The sequence below is a fragment of the Myotis lucifugus genome, unplaced genomic scaffold (genome assembly GCF_000147115.1).
Source record: "Myotis lucifugus unplaced genomic scaffold, Myoluc2.0 scaffold_700, whole genome shotgun sequence".
Classification (NCBI taxonomy): Eukaryota; Metazoa; Chordata; class Mammalia; order Chiroptera; family Vespertilionidae; genus Myotis; species Myotis lucifugus.
In genome coordinates, this window is record NW_005871748.1 from 1 (window position 1) to 18,857 (window position 18,857).

Sequence of the window (18,857 nt, forward strand, 5' to 3'; positions counted from 1 at the left end):
AAATTGAGCCTCAGTTGGTATTTTTCCAGTTCCCCCAAAGGGTGGCCTGAGTACCCCTTCCAGACCTCTGAGGGCAGACTCTGCCTGGGTGGCTGTGACACCCCCACAGGCACTTGCCACCCCCAGCAGGGCCTCCTGGCACCCATTTCACAGTTTCAGGAATCAGGCTATTTGGTAGCACTAGGTGCTCCCATCAGCCTAATGCCCAGGGAGGCATCAGAGCCTGGTACTTACACCATCAGCTGTCCAGTAGTTCCAAACCTTGATCCTGGCCAGGCCAAAGGCATGCAGCCTTCTCGTGTTGCGGATAACGAAAAAGAGCTGCAGCGGCGGGTGGAAGGGGCAGGTCCACAAGGAGGAGTCTTTCTTGCTCTGAAACACCAGCAAGAGCGGGGAGCAGTCAGTACATGTCTGCCCAGGTGCACCAGCAGTGACTCTACCCTAATAAGACCCCAGAGAGGGCTGAGGGCGGGGAGTCAGGCCCCTTCTCCTTCACCAGGTTAGGGAAGTTTTCTGCCATTATTTCTTCAACCACGTTCTCTATCCCTATCTCCCTTTCTGCCTCTCTGGCACACCTACTATTCTAATATTGTTACATTACATGTTGTCCCACAGCTCCCTTAAGCTGTCCTCCTGATTTTTGTTTTTCCTCTTTGGTTCTCTGATTGAGTGATTTTTTTCAACTCTGTCTTCTAATTCATTGATTTGATCCTCAGCGTCCCCTAATCTGCTGTGTATTCCTTCCAATGTGTTATTTATTTGTGCTATGTCATTCTTTATTTCTGTTTTCATAGTTACTATATCTTTTCTCAGGCTGTTGAGCATATTTACCATCATTTTTCTGAACTGTATATCAGATAAATTTCTTATCTCCATTTTGTTTAGCTCTTCTTTTGGAGAATTCTCTTGTTCTCTTACTTGGGGGCTGTTTCTTTGTCTCCTCATTTTGGCTGTTTTTTTGGGTTTGTGACTGTGTATTAAGTAGATCTGCTATGCCTCTCAATCTCTAGTGCAGGACAGTGTCAAACACTGTTTCTGACTAATTAGATCAGGCAAAGACTCAAAGCCCCCAGAGACTGCTTTTGCCTACAGACTGGTAGGATTCCGACTTGAGTGGCCCCAAGCAATCATCCTCAGGTGTGGTGAGAGTTTTTTTTTTCAACAGGGTGGGGCAATTGCTTCTGCCTGGAGGCTGTTATTCTCTTAATGGTCCTCGGAAACTCTGCACTGTGGCACAAGGTGTTTTCTAGTAGGGTGGGTCAACTGTCCTCCCCCAGGCAAAGCTGCCTGTATAGCAAATGTCTGCATGAGAAAGATGACACAGAGTGAGGGAATGACTCAGCACAGGAAACTGGGGTGTCTGCCTTCTGAGCTCTTACCCCAGAGCCCCCAATCCTGGCTTCTGCTCACACAGCTCCAGTCCACTCTGCCCTCCCTCTGCCGGAGCACAAGATAAGTGGCTCCACAGGAAATTTTGTGTGTTGGCCCTTTAAGAGGGTGCCTGAATTTCCAGCCATCTCTCCCTGGCAGACAGCAACCCCACTACTTTTCACAGCCAGATATTATGAGGGTCCCCTTCTCAGTTCTGGTGCTCTCTGCTGGGGGCCCAGCTTGGGGATTAGACCCCAGAGTTCTCAGTGGCAAACCCCACAGCTGATATATCTCTCTGGAACTTCAGTTGCTGTCTGTGGATGCCCGGCCAGCCCTTTCCCCGCTCCGCCCCTCCTATCAGTCTCTATGCAGTCTCCCTTCTCTACAGAATCCCCGGGTGGGGGTATGTCTCCAATCTCTCCCCACCTGGACTGACCCTCGCCCTGGCTTAAAGCTGCCATTCGGGCCATCAGACTGAATTTAAAATGCAGGGCTTTGCTGTGCTCGGCCTTGAGGAAGCACTGAGGGCGGGGGCTCTAGAGGGAAGGGCAGGATAAGAGCCACCACTTGCCTTATCTGATAAACCTGGCAAACAGTTTTATTTTCTCTTGTAAAACCTTGTCAAATTAAAAACATTTTAAAATAGAAATCAACTGGCTCAGGCATTTGTTGGGATGGGGCCGTGACACTGAGCACGGGAGTCCTTCTGCCCCTCTTAGGACCTGAGTGCCCCTTCCAGCAGCCAACGGCCAACAGACCTAGGCCACACACAAGGCCAAGGGGCGGAGAGCAGGAGAGCCTCCCTGTCATTCTCCTTCACACCAACAAAATTCTGTGCTGAGTGCTTTCGGTGCAGGTGGAAAAGCCAAATCAGGGGACTTCTCTCAGCTCTAGTGGCCTCTCCTGTCTCTTCCAATGCCCCCTGTCCTCTGTCCAGACCAAGCTCTCAGCTGCTCCCAGACATCTCCACACCGCTCAGCCTCTTCCTGTCCTCCTCACCCTGGGAATTTCAGCTCAAATGTGCTCTCGCCCCCTTTCCCCCCCGCCCTCGAGGCATCGCTCTCCCTCCAGGGGTGCCTGCAGCTCCCTGCAATGCTCGAGGCTAGCCTTCCCCTAGGGGCCCCCCAATGACCTGCCTTCAGGTCCATGGCCCTCCCCCCCCCCCCACTCAGTTGGGAGCTCTTTAAGGGAAGTGGCCGCCTCAAATTCACTACAGAACCCTTCACATTCAGCACAATTCCTTGGCACATCATAAATGCCAAAAAAAACTTTGTTGAATGAATCAATAAATGGATAAGTGACATTTACCTCCTAATATCAGTCCTCTCATTGAAACTTTACAAAGACTGTAAACTGAATTTGGCCTACACAGCTATTTTATTTGGCTCATGAGTGTTCTAAAGAAAAGGCACATTCGCTGCCAACCATTGACAATGGGGAGGATTCCGCTCCTCAGGCTGCATTCCTGCTTCTCTGCAGACTTGAAAGCCGGTGTGACAGCGCGGGGTCCTGACACCCGTAGGTGGCCCCAGTCCCCACCACTCCCTACCGTTTCACACCCGCTTCACTTCCCTCATTATGCCTCTGCCGGGACCTGCAGGCATTTGAATTTATGGTCTCTGCTTAGGGGCTGAACAATTGCCAGTCCCATGCGCCTATAAGCCACCACCACATCCCTGACACTGGCTGAAGTTGTCCCTTTTATTGATAGGAGCATCGCCCCAGATTCCTGTCACCAGGACGGAGCCTGCTAAGTGACAGAGCCGGGGAAGGAGATTGGCTGACTGGGTTTTGCCGGCCCCGGGAGGTGGAGGCCCCGCTCCAGCTGCAGGGACGGACAAAGGCGGCTTGTTCCAGTGACAACAGTGCCTTTCAGGAGGGCGGAGGCTGCTTTTGTTGAGGGGGAGAGATGAGTTCAAGGGGTTCTGACTTGTTCTGGCAAGTTTCTCAAGCTTTGCAAGGACTTCCAGTGCCCTGGCGGCTGCGAGGGCTCAGGATAGCACGTCTGACATCCAGGGGGTGGTCTCACCCCTTCGCTGAGCTGGGCCTAAACTGGGTCACTGCGGCTGCTTGAAAAAGGCAGAGACTGAGGCCGACTCTTGGGCTGCCATTGCTCTCCCTCACTTTCTGTCAGCAGGAGGAACAGCAGGAGCGCTAAGCGGGAACCTAGTGCTCCAAGTTGGAGAACGCGAATCCAGAGGGAACTCCGAGCCCTGTTAGCAGCCCAGCTTCTGATGTTTCCTTTCACAGAGCGGAGAGGAGGGCTGGCGGGGGCTGCTGGCGACTGACCCACGGTGTGCTGGGCCAACCCCAGGTGCCGGGCGGCAGGGAGAGCGTCTGCGCCCGCCCATCACAGGGGGTGAGGCCGGCAGCAGGAGAAGCAGGGCCCCTTCGCTTCGCGCTGCCACTGCTCTCTCACGCCTGGGAGGCGAGTCTCTGGCACACACCGTGCCCGCTGCACTCTGCCAAGTGGTGGAGTGCGGACTCACACCCAGGCTTTTCTTCATTAATTCGTTTGTCTTAGTCGGGATTCCCCAGGAGCAGACCCCGAGGCAAGGCTTCCAGTGGAAGGCATTTATTCAGACGGAAGGAGACGAGTGGAGCATGGGGAAGTGAGAGGGGAGAGGCAGCCCATCGTGTGTTACCAAGCCAGCCACTCCTGTGGGCCCTGGAGCTCGGCCCACCTGGAGTCTGGAGCCGTGTGGAGAAGCCCAGAGGGACTCCCCCACAGGACAAGGGAGCGGGGTGCACTCTCAAGCCTGCTCTTCCCCACCAGCTGGCACCTGCTGTATGCGAGGCAACGTGGGCCCTGGAGGCCAGAAAAAATCCTCCTTCAGAGCAGCATCAGTGCGGGTGGCCTTAGGGGCACTCATCAGACTGAGTGCCCCTAAGTGGGAAGGGCAGGGAGGTGTCAGCACTGAGCTCAGCAGGCGCTGAGGGGGACACGGGTGGGGCGGGGGTGGAGTCTGGCCCACCAGGTCCCAGCTCTGTGCTGGTAGGGGAGGGAAACAAGTGAAAACACAAGAAAAAACACAGCATGGATGCATTTGATGATGAAAACAAGAGAGAATGATTAATGGCCAGTGGAAGGGCTACTTTAGAAGGCACGGTCAGGGAGGGCCTCCCTGAGGAGGTCACTTTCTAACTCCAAGACAAAGGTGCTTTCTCTTCCGGCTTAACCCAATGCGGACGCACCCGCCCGCAGGGAGATGCTGACGGCCCTCGGAAGTCAGCCCAATTTCATAAAGCATTGCAATCAAAAAGGAACGAACTACTGATATACACAACGATTTGGATGGATGTCAAGGGCATTATGCTGAGTGAAAGAGTCCGTCTCAAAAGGTTACATACAGTAAGCTTCCATTTACTTAGCATTCTTGAAATGACAAAACATAGAGGGAACAGATTGGTGGTCACTGGTGTTAGGGACAGGTGTGGGGAGATGTGACTAAGGGTTGCACGGGAATTCCTCTGTGGTGATGGAGCCATTCTCCACCTCAGTGTGGTGGCAGTTACGGAAACCTACACGTGATCAAACTGCAAAGACACACACACACACACACACACACACATACACACACACACACGAGTGTATGGAGGTCTGCACATTATGCCAGTGTCAACCTCCTGGTCTGACCGGGGTCTGTGATTACAGAGGATGTTATCAGTGGGGAAGCTGGGCAAGAGTGCCTGGGATGTTTCTGTTCTTGGAAAAGAAAATTGAGATACAATTCACATATATAAATTACCACTTAAAAAAAAAAGAAAAAGAAAATCATCACTTCAAAGCAGCGGTTCTCAACCTGTGGGTCGCGACCCCTCTGGCGGTCGAACGACCCTTTCACAGGGGTCGCCTAAGACCATCCTGCATATCAGATATTTACATTACGATTCATAACAGTAGCAACATTACAGTTATGAAGTAGCAATGAAAATAATTTTATGGTTGGGTCACAACATGAGGAACTGTATTTAAAGGGCTAGGAGGTTGAGAACCACTGCTTTAAAGTGTACAATTCAGTAGTTTTTTTAGCACATTCATAAGGTTGTGCAGCCATCACCACTATCTTTTTCCACCGAACTTTATCACCCTAAAGACACCCTGTACCTTTTAGCAGCTGCTCCTCATTCTGCCTCCCCTGAGCCTATGGCAATCACTCTCTGTCTCTGAGGATTTCCCTATTCTGGACATTCCTGTAAGTGGAATCATACACTATGTGCCTCGGTGTCTGGCTTCTTTCACTTGGCATCATGTTTTCAAGGCTGCAGTATGTGGCAGAACTTCATTCCTCTTTATGGCTGAATAATATTCCACTGTGTGCAGACACCATGTTTTCTTTACCCACTCATCAGTTGGTGGACATTAGGGTTATTTCTACCTTTGGACTATTGTGAATAATGCTGCTGTGAATACATGTGTACAAGTTTTTGTGTGAACATGTTTTCAAATCTCTTGGAGATTTTATATATATATAGTGTCACATATTAACTCTACATTAACTTTTTGAGAAAATGTCAAACTATTTTCCCCAGCGACTACACCTTACTTTTTTTTTAAAATCCTCATTGGAGGATATTTTCCCCCCATTGATTTTCAGAGAGAAGGGAAGGGAAGGAGGAGAGGAGGACAGAGAAACAACTGATGTGAGAGAGACACATCCTTCAGCTGCCTCCTGCAAGAATCCCGTTGGGGGCCAGGGATTAAACCCACAATCAAGGCACGTGCCCTTGACCAGGAATTGAACCCAAGACCCTTCAGTCCAAGGGCCGGACACTCAAAACCTGCCAAGGCTATACCTTACTTTGACATTCTCACCAGCAAGATATGAGGGTTCCACTTGTTCCACATGCTCATCAATACTTGTGGTTTCCCTTTCTTTTCTTTTCTTTTCTTTTCTTTTTTAAATCATAGCCACCTTAGTGAGTGTGAAGTGATGTATCTTTGTGGTTTGGATTTGCATTTCCCTAATGACTAGTGATGCCGAGCATCTTTTCATGTGCTTGTTGGCCGTTTGTATATCCTCTTTGGAGAAATGTCTATTCAGAGTACTCTGGCTATACTCTAATTGGGTTGTTGTCTTCTCTTTGTTGAGTTTAAGAGTTCTTTACATATTCTGTATACTAGACTTTTATCAGATATTTGATTTGAAGATACTTTCTCCCAATTTTATAGGTTGTCTTTTCACTTTCTTGCTAGTATCCTTTGAAACAAAAATGTTTGTAATTTTGATGAAGTCTGATTTATCTATTTTTTCTTTTGTTGCTTGTTCTTTGGGTGTCATATATCTAAGACTCCATGGACAAATTCAAGGCTATGAAGATTTACACTTGTGTTTTCTTCTAAGAGTTTTATAGTTTTAGCTCTTATATTTAAGGTCTTTGGTTCACTGAGTTAGTTTGTATACATGGTGTGAGGTAGGAGTCCAACCTCATTCTTTTGCAAGTGGAAATCCAGTTGCCCCAATAGCATTTGTTGAGAAAATTATTCCTAACTGATTGAATGGCCTTGGCATCCTGTTGAAAATCAATTGACTAGAGATGTATGGGTTTATTTCTGGACTCTCGATGCCATTGACTTATACCCATCCTTATGCCAGTATCACACAATCTTGATCACTGTAACGTGGTAGTTAGTTTTGAAATTGGAAAGTGCAAGTCCTCCAAATTTCTTCTTCTTTTCCCATGTTGTTTTGGTTATCGTAGGTCCCTCAAATTTCCATATGTATTTTAGGATCAGCTTGCCAATTTCCACAAAAAAGACAACTGGAACTTTGATAGAACTGCATTGAATCTGTAGAAAATTTGGAAACCATTGCCATTTTAACACCATTAGTTCTTCCAATCCATGAATACTGGTGTCCTTTCATTTATTTAGGTCTTCAATTTCTGTTGTTACTATTTTGTACTTTTCAGTGTAGAAGTTGTGCATTTCTTTGGTGAAATTTATTCTTAAAATATTTTATGCTTTTTTATACTATAAAAATACAATTGTTTTCTTAATTTCCTTTTCAGATTGTTCATTGCTAGTGTATAGAAATACAACTGATTTTTGTATATTCATCTTTTATCCTGTAAACTTGCTGAACTTAATTTTAGCTTTACCAGTAATTTTTGTAGATTCTTTAGGATTTTCTATATATAAGACCACATCACCTGCAAATGTGGTTTTACTTCTTCCTTTCCAACTTTTACTTTATTTTCTTATTTAACTGCCCCAGGTGGATTCTCCAGGACAGCGTTGAATGGAGGTGATGAGAAAGCATCCTGGTCTTGTTCCTGATCTGGGGGACGCGTTCAGTCTTTCACATTAAGTGTGATGTTCGCTGTGGGTGTTCATAGATGCCCTCTGCCAGGATAAGGATGTTTCCTTCTGTCCCTGGTTTGCTGATTGTTCTTTTTTTTAGAATTTACAAATGATTTTCTTGGCAAATTCAGAGTGAATGGTGAAGGAATGGAATGTGATTGGCCCAGCTTTGTCTTATCAAAAAGATACCACCACAAACGATGTACATGCCTCCTTCCCTAAGTTGACATGTTTCCAACCTCATTCTCAAAACCTGCCAAGGTAGGTCAAAGTAAGGTATAGCCTTGGCAGGTTTTGAGTGTCTTTTCTCTCCATCTTTCCTTCTCTACCACTTTACATCAGCATTGGCCGCACACTCATCCAGAACTTAAACACCGGCTCAGAAATACTTTCTCATGGCTAATTGTCTTTTCATTGTTTGAGGCAGTAACAACAGCAGCAACGATAGTAACCAAATAATAACTGTCATTCACTGAATGCTTCCCAGGCACCAGGCAGTGTTCCTAAGCACTTTCTATGACAAACTCATTTAATCGCGTGATGTTTAATCTGCATGACAATCTTACAGGGACGGTACTGATCCTCTCCTCATAGGGATGTACACTGAGGCCAGTGCCAATCTTCAACTTGTCTAAGAAGGTGTCAGAGGACGTGTTGTGCCTTTGGCTTGGTCCAGGAACAGTTCCCCGGCCTTGCTGATTGTTCTTATCATGAAAGGATGTTCATTGTCAAATGCCTTTTCTGTGTCTATTAAGATGTAATGTGGTTATTTTCCCCTTTAGTCTATTAATGCGGTCTATTGATTGATTTTCATATGTTGAACAAACCTTGTGCTCCTGGGATAAACTCCACGAGGTCTTGATGTATAAATATTTTTTTAAGCTGCCAGATTCAACTTGCTAGTGTTTTGTTGAAGATTTTACATCTATATTCATAAGAGATGTTGGCCTGTAGTTTTCTTGTGAAATCTTTGGTTATGGTATCAGGGTAATACTGGTCTCATTGAATGAGTTGGGAAGTGTTCCTTCCTCTTCCACATTTTAGAAGGAAATGTAAAGAACTAGTGTTAATTCTTTAGTTAGTAGAATTCACCAGTAAAGTCATCTTCCGGCAACTCACTCTTCAAGCAGCTTCTCTTCTGAACTCAGCCCTCACTCCGTTACCTCTGTCCGGCTCTCAGCGGCCCCACCACTCACAGCGGTGCGGCCTGAGCCAGTCACCCATCTTCCCTGAGACTTGCTTTCCCCCTTTAGCAGATGTGGAGAGTGACCCAGGGTCCATGGGAGGATTAGATGAGGGGTGTCTGGCTGGCATACTGTGGGTCGTTAGATTCAACCCACAGGGAATCTAAGAGGCAGTGTGTTCGGTAGCCCTGGGCCTGGCACACGGGACGACATCAGGGAGACCTCAGGCCAGTGCAGCGGGGAACCCAGCCCACCCACAGCTGGACCCAGAGATCCAACAGCCAGGGCAAGACAGCTGCCTATGTCCCAACCTTAGGCCCAAAAGAAAACAACCCAAACCCACAAAAACCACGGCTGGAGTTCTCACTGCTCTCACACAGCAAAGCTCATCAGCCTCTGCTAAACGGAGGAGAAGGGAGAGCAATCGTCAGAATCGGTCCCCGCCAAACTCAGTGATGCTTTTTATAGGCCCTGGTATGCTCTGCTTCGCACAGCAGCTTCCCAAATGCCACTGCTTTGGGCAAAGAGGGTTTGGAGAGGTGGCAAGGGCTGGGGCTTGCACACATGGGAGCCTGGGGACTCGAAGCAGCAAGCAGAGCAGGGCGTGCGAGGCCAGGGCACCCACGTGGCTGTGACCGAGGGGGCCTGCTTCTTTCGAGGTTCACGGTCACAGAGCTGCTGCTCTCCAGGAGGGCGCAGACACCACGGTCCCACCTGTGGAGGTTGGGGCCTCTCGGCCCTCCAGCATCTGTCCTGCCTTTCTTTCAGTAACAACCCTGAGCTTCTTCAGGGAGGGTTCCTCCTCCCCTGGGGCATCTTGGTTGCATTGGCATCAAGGTGGCCGGCCTCCTAGCCACGTTGGTCCACCAGCCTTCCTCTCCTGGACTGGATTCCTCAGGCAGAGTGATAACAAACCAACTGTCCAATTAACCAACCAATAAAACACTGCCCGTCTCCCCCCAAAGACGACCAAGCAAACCCTCGGTGCACATGCATCCAGAACGCTGCCTGGAGCCGCCATGACCATGGCCTGTCCTCTCCTGGCCTGGGGGCAGTGAGCACACCAGCTACTCACAATTCAGACAATAAACTGTTCTTTCAAGAATTTGCTAAAATGAGCCAGACTCAGTTTCTGTTACTAGAAATTAGGAATCAAAATTAGGAATCCATCTACGCCCTCCCTCTCATTTTACAGGGGCAGAGAAACAAACTTGGAGAAGGTGCCAAGGCCACACCCGGAACTCCAGAATTGGGGATTTCAAAGCCTCCTTCTTGTTTCCTTTAAAATGGGAATAGTAATACCCACTTCTTAGTGGTATTCATACTGTTAATAATAATAACAGTGCAAACACTGACAGCTGATTTTTGGAGCCTTAGGAAGATCCAGACCTGGTACTAAGCTCCGAATATTCACATTTGAACCTTACAACATTGTGTCAAGGTAGGTATTCTTATCATCCCCATTTTACAGATGAGGAGACGGAAGTAGAGGTGAGGTGAGCTGCCTGGGGTCACGAAGCTGAAGTGGTGAGCTGGGGAGCCCGGCCTCTCCGCTCCTCGAGCCCGTGCACTCTTAGGTCTAAATCAGATCGCATGGCCATGCCTGGCACAGCAAGCACTAAGCACGTGGTGGCTGCTCTCAGTTTCCATACTTTCTTACATGTACGTGGGAGGACATTTAAAAAGTGCAAAAGAGCACCCAAGGGGAAGTCTTCCCATGGCTCCTGTCCCTCGCTCACCCGTTTTGTGGCCCAGAGGCACCTCTGTTCCCAATCTCCAGCCCCTCCCAGGGATGGATGGGAGGCAGAGCACGGCCAAGACGGCGCTGCCGGGCATCCTGTCCCAGGTTAGCTCACAGCCTCGTGCCCACTTGCAGTGGCAGGAGGAGAAAATGCCAGTGATGTTTTTTTTAAACCTGTTAGATATTTAAAGACAAGGAATGTTCCCGTTTGTTGGGTGCATGAACTCCACGCTCTAGGGAAGCAGGACGGTGAGGGGGTGGGCCTGGGCCCTGCACCAGGCTGGCTGCAGGATGTGCACTCAGCCCCCCCACCTTCCAGCTGTGTGACCTCGGCAAAGTCAAAGCCCGCTCAAAGCCTTAGTTTATTTACCCACAAAACAGCCCCGTTGACCTCAATAACCTCTGAGGTCCCGTGTTTGGTGGTGACTGTCTTAAACTGCAAGATGGAGAAAAGGGCTGAACTGGCTCCTCGTCCCCTCTCCCAAGAAAACCCCGCAGAGCAGAGATCTGGGAAGAGTTTGGGGGACAGTATGGAGCCCCCCAACCTTTGCCACAGCTCCTTCCCACGTGGCCCAATGAGCAACAGGGGAGACTGCATTGTCCCCTGCTCACACCCCACCTTTAGCGAGGACACGTCATGGGCAGAGAAGATGCATCCCAATGCAAGGCCAAGCCTCGCTGCAGTGCCGCCTCCACTTACAGCCAAGTTCCTGTTGACCAGCTGGCCCAGGTCCCCCGGCGGGTCCGAGTTACGGATATCCACGTCATGAGGTGACACGTACAGCTTTGTGTCGTCCAGGTCAAAGAACTCGACTTCGGTGAGGCCCACCCACGACAGGTTGCCCCAGTTGGACAGGATTTCCATCGTCACGTAGATGGCATCTTTCATCTCTTCTTTCACCCCCAGCTTGTCCTTAAAGGAGAGAAACATGGTGCCAAAGATGAAGCATGGCAGGCCGACTCCAGCCCCACCACCGAGCCACAGGCCATCCACCCTCCCTCCGTGCCTGAGGGTAAGAGCAGCACCCTGTACCTACAGTTACTATGCACCTATGTCACCGTGAAGATTAAACAAGCACATATTTGTGAAGACTGAATCACAGCTACTGTGTACGTGGGCACCCAGTGTTTCCTGCTTAAAAGGCAGCATATTTGGCGGGGGGGGGGGGGGGGGGAGACTTACAATTAATTTTTTATTTCTATTAATTTTATCCTATTCTGGTTTGTAAAGAAACTTTTGGATTTATGCTAATCTAAGAATATAATTCCTTGTAACATAAAAAAAAAGGCAGCATATTCTGTCTGAACATCACGCCTGCCTCTTCCCCACGACATAGGCATATCACAACTGCTGCTGAATTGGGCAGGTCCCCCCACATTCATGCTGAAGCCCTAACCCCAGCAGCTCAAAGTATAACTGTATTTGGAGATAGGGTCTTTAAAAAGTAATTAAGTTAAAATGAGGCCATTAGAGTGGGAATGCATTCTGACCAATGTCCTCATCAGAGGAAATTTGGACACATGGGAAGCTCGTGCACAGAGAAGCGCCCATGGGGACACGGGGGGAAAGGTGGCCATCTGCAAGCCGAGGAGAGAGGCCTCAGGGGAAACCACACCTGCCAACATCTCGCTCGTGGCCTTCCAGCCTCCAGAAGTATGAGAAAATGAATCTTATTTAAGCCACCAGAGTGTGGGATTTGTTAGGGCCGGCCCAGCAGAATAACGCAGTAGGTAACACAGACCTGGACCAGCCACTTGACATCTCTCAGTCTAACTGAGGAATCGGAGATGACTCCATCCACCTGCCACCAAGACTAAGTGAGATACGAGCCCCAGAGCAGACCTGTCCCAAGTCCCGGCCCTGTGTGTCCATCCCCCCATTTCTCTCCTTCACTGGTTGTTTTTTTCAAGTAGGCAAAGTTCATCTTTATTTACTGATAATCCTCACCTGAGGATATGTTTATTGATTTTTAGAGAGAGAAACATCAATGTGAGAGACACTGATCAGTTGCCTCCTATACACACCCCGATCATTGAGCCCCAACCTAGGTATGTGCCCTGACAGGAAAATGAACCCATAACCTTTTGGTGTGTGGGGTGATGCCTCAACCAACTGACCCACTGGCCAGGGCTCTCCTTCATTGGTTTTGCTGCCTGCCTCCCTCGTGGGCAGGCTATTCGGTCTGAGAGGCTGCGTGGATACCCCAGTAAATGGCCACACTGTGGAATGGCCTCCTGAGGCACCTTGGGCGCCCAGAGTGCCGAGTGCAGTGCTGGTGGCCACGGATCAGTCACTCGTAAAGTGGTGCATCCTCACATGCACATGCCCCCTGGTAATTAGCGCTGGTAATCGGCACTGGTTCTGTGAGCAGGGAGCTGAGCAAATGAACAGCAAATGTTCCCTACTTATTTTTTTAATTAATGGCCAGCGACATGTGCTCTGGCTCTCAGCATGTGTTTGGAGGAGCCCTGATTGCCACGCGATAGGGACGAGGATGGGAGGGAGGGAGGTCGGCTCATGGCTCCCAGAAGGAACACGGGCGTTTTTATTAGCTTGGCCCACAGACCCCACAGCCTCCTCCTGTGCCGGCTTCCTGCTCCTGTGCCGTGCAGGGCCGGCTGAGCCCTTCGCTGCCCTGGGCCCGAGTCCAGGCTTGACGGATGGTGATACACCTAAGCTGGCCTGGCTGACGTGGGGGCTGGGAGTTTAACAAGCTTGTGCTTGTGAGAGGCACTGCCAGGTGAGTGGTGTGGGAGGCGTGAAGGCATAGTACTGTGCACCCTGGCTGTTGGCTGCAGGGAAAAGGGCCAGATGGACTGCGAGCCGCCTCGCAGAGGGGCGGCTGGATCTCACACTCAGTGCAATCTCAGCGCAAGTTCCCGCAGGGAGTTTCCAAATGAAGGAGCTGAAGGGCCTATTAACTGAGGAAGTGTCACGACTTGTCAGTGCTGCAACTCCACGGCTACTCCTGCTCTGAATCGCGAGATTTAGGGCCCTCCAGAGCAGTGGTTCTCAACCTTCTGACCCTTTAAATACAGTTCCTCATGTTGCAACCCAACCATAAAATTATTTTCATTGCTACTTCATAACTGTAATGTTGCTACTGTTATGAATCGTAATGTAAATATCTGATATGCAGGATGGTCTTAGGCGACCCCTGTGAAAGGGTCGTTCGACCGCCAAAGGGGTCTCGACCCACAGGTTGAGAACCGCTGCTCCAGAGGGTCTGAGACCAACACTGGTCTCACACCCCTTACAAGGTGGTGCCAGACGCACAGCTGAGACTCGTTTGGGAGGGTGCAGGGCTTTCTGTGGTTGTGAGTCTTGCATGCGACTTTGGGAGACTCCGTGTTAAGTAAGACTGGTGACCACCAACCAGATAAGAAGGTTGGGTACAGGGAGGGGTGAGGTGGATGAGCCAGGACACTCACCTACTGACACAAAGGAAAGAACTCCCATTACCCTGCCTCCCTGGGCCCCTCCTGAGCAGCAGATGTCCCGCTCCGTGTCTGTGCCGCCACGTTGGACTAGACGAAGACTAATGTCACCTCTTGCAGTTACCTTGCAGCCTTAACATTTTCTCTCTGGGTAATCTCCATAATGATGATTTCCATCCCTTTATACTACTGCATTATGCCGATATATCACACTTTCCTGATTACCTCCATTATTAAGACACATTTATGTTATTTTTGGGTTTTTTCCTCATTTTTCTCTACTTCCAATAACTCGGCAGCAGACACATTTGTGCCTCTAGCTTTTTATTGCTGCTGAGTGACTTCCTGGGGTAAGGAAGGGGGATCACTGGGCTGGGAGACAAGCATTTCTAAGGCTCTTCCTAAGTCCAGCCCGTCTGCTTTCCCAGAGTGTCCCACCGTCTCCGCTGCTGCCAGCAGGGCAGGCCGACCGGCCTCTGTAACCTTGCCAGCACCAGAGGTTACCATCAAAGTCATTCACTCACTCGGATGTCCAATGGGACATGCAGGCTGCTCTGATTTGCATTTCTTGGTTACCAGCGATGCTGGACCTTTTCCTTGGGGTTCACATGCTATTATATTTCCTCTGTGTGGAGAGGCTGCAAGGCCTTGCTCCGCACACCTTTGTCTGTGTGCCGGGGAGGAGGGGACATGCACACGGCAGAAAGACGCCGAGGTGGTCGCCATCAGAACAATCCCACGGAACAGAAATGATCGCCCACGGGCCCTGCCAGCCTCAGCTCCAGGAGAGGCAGTGAAGGCCCTAACATCCCTGCAGGTCCGTTCTCACCTCTGGGGCCAGCACCTGCTCCTCAGCTGGTGAACCCACCCGGCTGACATGGGCAGAGTCGCTTTCGATGGCCCGGAGGACTTCCAGAAGCTTCTGCTGCTGCCTGAAATGGGACTTGTTTTAGCAATCAGGTAACACATGCTACACACAGAGGACATTCCCACCAAAGCCCCACTTCTGTTCTACCTCAGAGACGTGGGACAATGTGAGGAGAAGGTACAGTTGACCCTTGAACAACGCAGGGGTTAGGGGCACCAACCCCCCAACACATGCAGCTGGAAATCTGCATATAACTCTTGACTCCCCCCAAACTGGACAACAATCCCTCAGTATCGGTGTGGGACTGGTTCCAGGATCCCTGCAGATGGCACACCCCATGGTGCTCAGGTCCCCTATATAAAATGGTGTGGAACAGTGTGCGCACTCGGCCCTGCACCCGCGCACTCCCAGCCTGGATCACAAACACAGCTTTCCATCTGCAGTTGGTGAATGCATGATGCAAAACCCGGGGTATGGAGAACCAACTGTATATTTATGGAAAAAACCCACGGATAAGTGAACCCACACAGTTCACACCCGCGTTGTTCAACGGTCGACTATATTCACCCCACATACAGTTCAAAGCTGCACACGGGATGTTTTCCTCTATAAATAACCGTAAAAGCAGTGATGAGACCAGTTAAATAAAAGAAACCGCGTGGGGCAAGATGGCCAGCTGAAGCTTACTAGTAACTGGTAAGAGTCTACAATAGGCCCTGTCCAGTGTGCTCAGTGGTTAGAGCGCCAGCCTACACACCAAAGGGTCCTCCTGGGTTCAATCTCAGTAAAGGGCACAGACCTGTGTTGCAGTTCAATCCCTGGCCCTGGTCAGAGCGCAGGTGGGAGGTAACCAATCAATGCGTCTCTCTTACATCGATGTTTCTTTCTTCCTCTCTCTTTTCCCCCCTCCCCACTTCTTCCCTTCCACTCTCTCTAAAAATCAATGGATAGTCTGATCGCTGTTTCTCTGTCTTTGGGTCTGTCCCTGTTCATCAGTCTATGTTGTTCTCTATATTCCACAAATGAGTGAGATCATGTGGTATTTATCTTTCTCTGACTGGCTTATTTCACTTAGCATAATGCTCTCCAGTTCCATCCATGCTGTTGCAAATGGCAAGAATTCCTTCTTTTTTACCGCAGCGTAGTATCAATCCCCAGAGGGAAAGTAGGGGAGGGTGGGGGTAAGGGGAAGGGATCAACCAAAGGACTTGTATGCATGCATACAAGCCAAACCAATGGACACGGACAACAGGGGGATGAGAGTATGAGTGCGGGGGCAGGGGGGAGGCTGGGGGTTAATGGGGAGATGAGGACACATTTGTAATACCTTAACCAATAAAGAAATTTAAAAAAAATAAAAAATAAAAATCAATGGGAAAAAATGTCCTCAGGTGAGGATTAACAACAACAACAAAAATCTGTAACAGGGGTCCACAAAGGACAGCCTGGAGCTCAGATGCAGCCTGTGGCCTGTTTCTAGATGGCCTGCAAGCTAAGAATGGTTTTTACATTTTTTTAAAAAATATATTTTTATTGATTTCAGAGAGGAAGGGAGAAGGATAGAGAGATAGAAACATCAATGATGAGAAAGAATCATTGATTGGCTGCCTCCTGCACGCCCCCTACTAGGGATCGAGCCCACAACCCAGGCATGTGCCCTTGGCCGGAATCGAACCTGGGACCCTTCAGTCCGCAGGCCGATACTCTATCCACTGAGACAAATCAGGTAGGGCGGCTTTTACATTTTTAAAGGGTGGTTAGAACAAACACACAAAAGGTGAAAAGCCTAAATTATTGGCTACTTGGCCTTTTACCAAAAAAGTTTGCCAACCCCTGGCCTAGAGTCCACTCTGCACCTCGGGTTTCTGAGGCCCCGGGTTCCAGACCTAGCAGTGCTGAAGTAAACGCCCCCACGTGTGCTGTGTAAGGCTGCATACCCCTCCCCGCAGCCGGCACGGGCACGGGCACAGCCACAGTGAGCAGGCTCCGCACGGTGCCCGGGCATGGCTGTGGGCCAGTGCGTGCTTGTAAACATAGGCTCAACCTGGCGCAGCTTTCAGAAGATCAATTTTGCCTGAAAACTAGAGGAAAGCCTTTATTCTGATAATGAAACTTGACGGTTCCAATAACCGATGCTGCATGTTAATGGAGCAGAAGACTGCATCAGAACAAACGTTAACAGAGAAAAGAAGGGTGCCGCTTTGGACCGCCAGCCCCCGCCCCACCACAGGCCATCTGGGAACAAACTCAGCACCGCCCCCTGTGGGGGGCCTCCCGTGGGAACCTTTGAGGAGGGTGGACTGTTACCCAGCTTGGACTGAACTGAACAAGCAATGAGATATTTGCCTGAAAGAAGTCGTCACTTTTGCGTTTAGGGCTAGAGTGGGGGTGAGGGCGGGTACAGTCTAAAGGAGCAGTTTTAAATGGTCTGGAGTAACCTGGGCCCTCCCAGCTGCACTGCCATTGGCTTCTTGTTTTGGTTTTGAAGTCCTCGTGGTAAGTACCTGCTCCCCAAAAGGCCGATCCTGTCAATGGCTGCGCTGACGGCTCTGGCTCCCCCTGCCGCCTGGGATGGCTCCTCCGTGTTGGTCTCCATGGTGACGGGAAGCAGCTGAGGATGGAAAGGCTTATTAAACAGATGTCTGAGGTGACACTCCTGGCCCAAGATACAGCAGAGCCATGGTCAAAGGGACATACTTCTCAGGCCTCCAGTCCCGTTGCAGAAAGCAGGGGACAGGAGGGAGAGTGACAGCGTCTGCCCAGGCTGATGAGATCAAGCACCCCCTCCCATGAGCTTTGCAAAAAGACAGGGATGTCAGTTTCTTATGATCTGGGAAGTCTCAGGAAAGGATCTGCTTCAATGAGCTATTGAAAAATTTCTCTCTCGTGTGCTCTCTCTCTCTCAGGCCCGTGCCTTTCCCCCTCTTCTTCCCTCAAGGTGCGTACCTTTCCTCTTTGGCCCTCTCTTTCTCTCCGCCCTAAGTTCCAAAGAACCTTAAAAATAAATTAGATCCTGGCCAGGTAGCTCAGTTGGTTAGAGCACTGCCCCACACGCCAAGGTTGTGGGTGTGATTCCCAGTCAGGGCACATACAAGAATCAACCAATGAATGCATACATACGTGGAACAACAAATTGATGTTTCTCTCTCTCTAAAATCAATAAGTTAAAAATAAATTTCGTCAACACCTTTCCCCATCTCAACCTCTGTTCTATCTGCGACAACGTAATGGGACTCCATGGAGAATTCTAGTAACATCATTAGGCCCTTTCGCCTTTCCCCATTTGTCATATATCATCTAAACTGAGATGTGCTCTGCTCTCTATCTGCAAATGCTTCCAGTCACTGGAGGCCCTGTGGGTCAGGGGTCAGGTCACCCGGAAACCTTGGAGCACAGGGTGGGTGGGCAGTGTTGCAGACCTGTCCAGACATCAGCCAGGGACAGTTTAAGATGACCAGGAAACAGCAGAACAAGTGAGAGGGATACAAAGAGAAACCTCCACAGTGCTCTCGGTGCTGCCTTGGATGCTGTCTCCTCTCCTACCCCCCACCTCCCCCCAAAACCAGACTTCTTCCTGATCTGCCAACTCATTCTCACTTCAAAGCTGCTCCCTGTTCCTCCTACTTGAGATGCTGTTTCCTGTTGCTGGCTGGCTCCTTCCTCACACACAGGGCTCGGCTCACATGGGACATCCTCCAAGGGGCCTCCTCGGACCACCTGCCGGAGGGAGCCACCATCCCGTACCCAGTCAGCTTTTGTCATCTCCCTGAAGTCACCTGTTTATTTATGGCTTCATTTGCTTGTAGCCTGAAAGCTTCGCAAGGCCAGGGGCTAATCTGATCTGTATGCTGAGCACACAGCACAGACTGGAGCACAACCTAAAAGACATTCCCGGGCATTTTATTAATTCCCGCCTGTATTTGCCGAGATAGGTCTAATTGACCTGGGTAG

The 18,857-nt window shown here is 49.7% G+C and overlaps 1 protein-coding gene across 1 annotated transcript in view; it reads right to left on the reverse strand.

Annotated features, from left to right (window-relative positions):
* Nucleotides 1-234: 234 nt before the first annotated feature.
* The window catches only part of LOC102431232 (protein KIAA0556), a gene marked incomplete at its 3' end in the record, with an annotated part of 154,490 nt that continues 135,867 nt past the window's right edge, over nucleotides 235-18,857 (reverse strand). The window contains exons 12-16 of the mRNA XM_006105584.3: nucleotides 18,683-18,784; nucleotides 17,411-17,517; nucleotides 14,868-14,970; nucleotides 11,301-11,513; nucleotides 235-372 (exon numbers count right to left, since the gene is read on the reverse strand). Coding sequence (XP_006105646.2) covers nucleotides 235-372; nucleotides 11,301-11,513; nucleotides 14,868-14,970; nucleotides 17,411-17,517; nucleotides 18,683-18,784 — 663 coding nt within the window. The remainder of the gene's footprint in view (nucleotides 373-11,300; nucleotides 11,514-14,867; nucleotides 14,971-17,410; nucleotides 17,518-18,682; nucleotides 18,785-18,857) is intronic.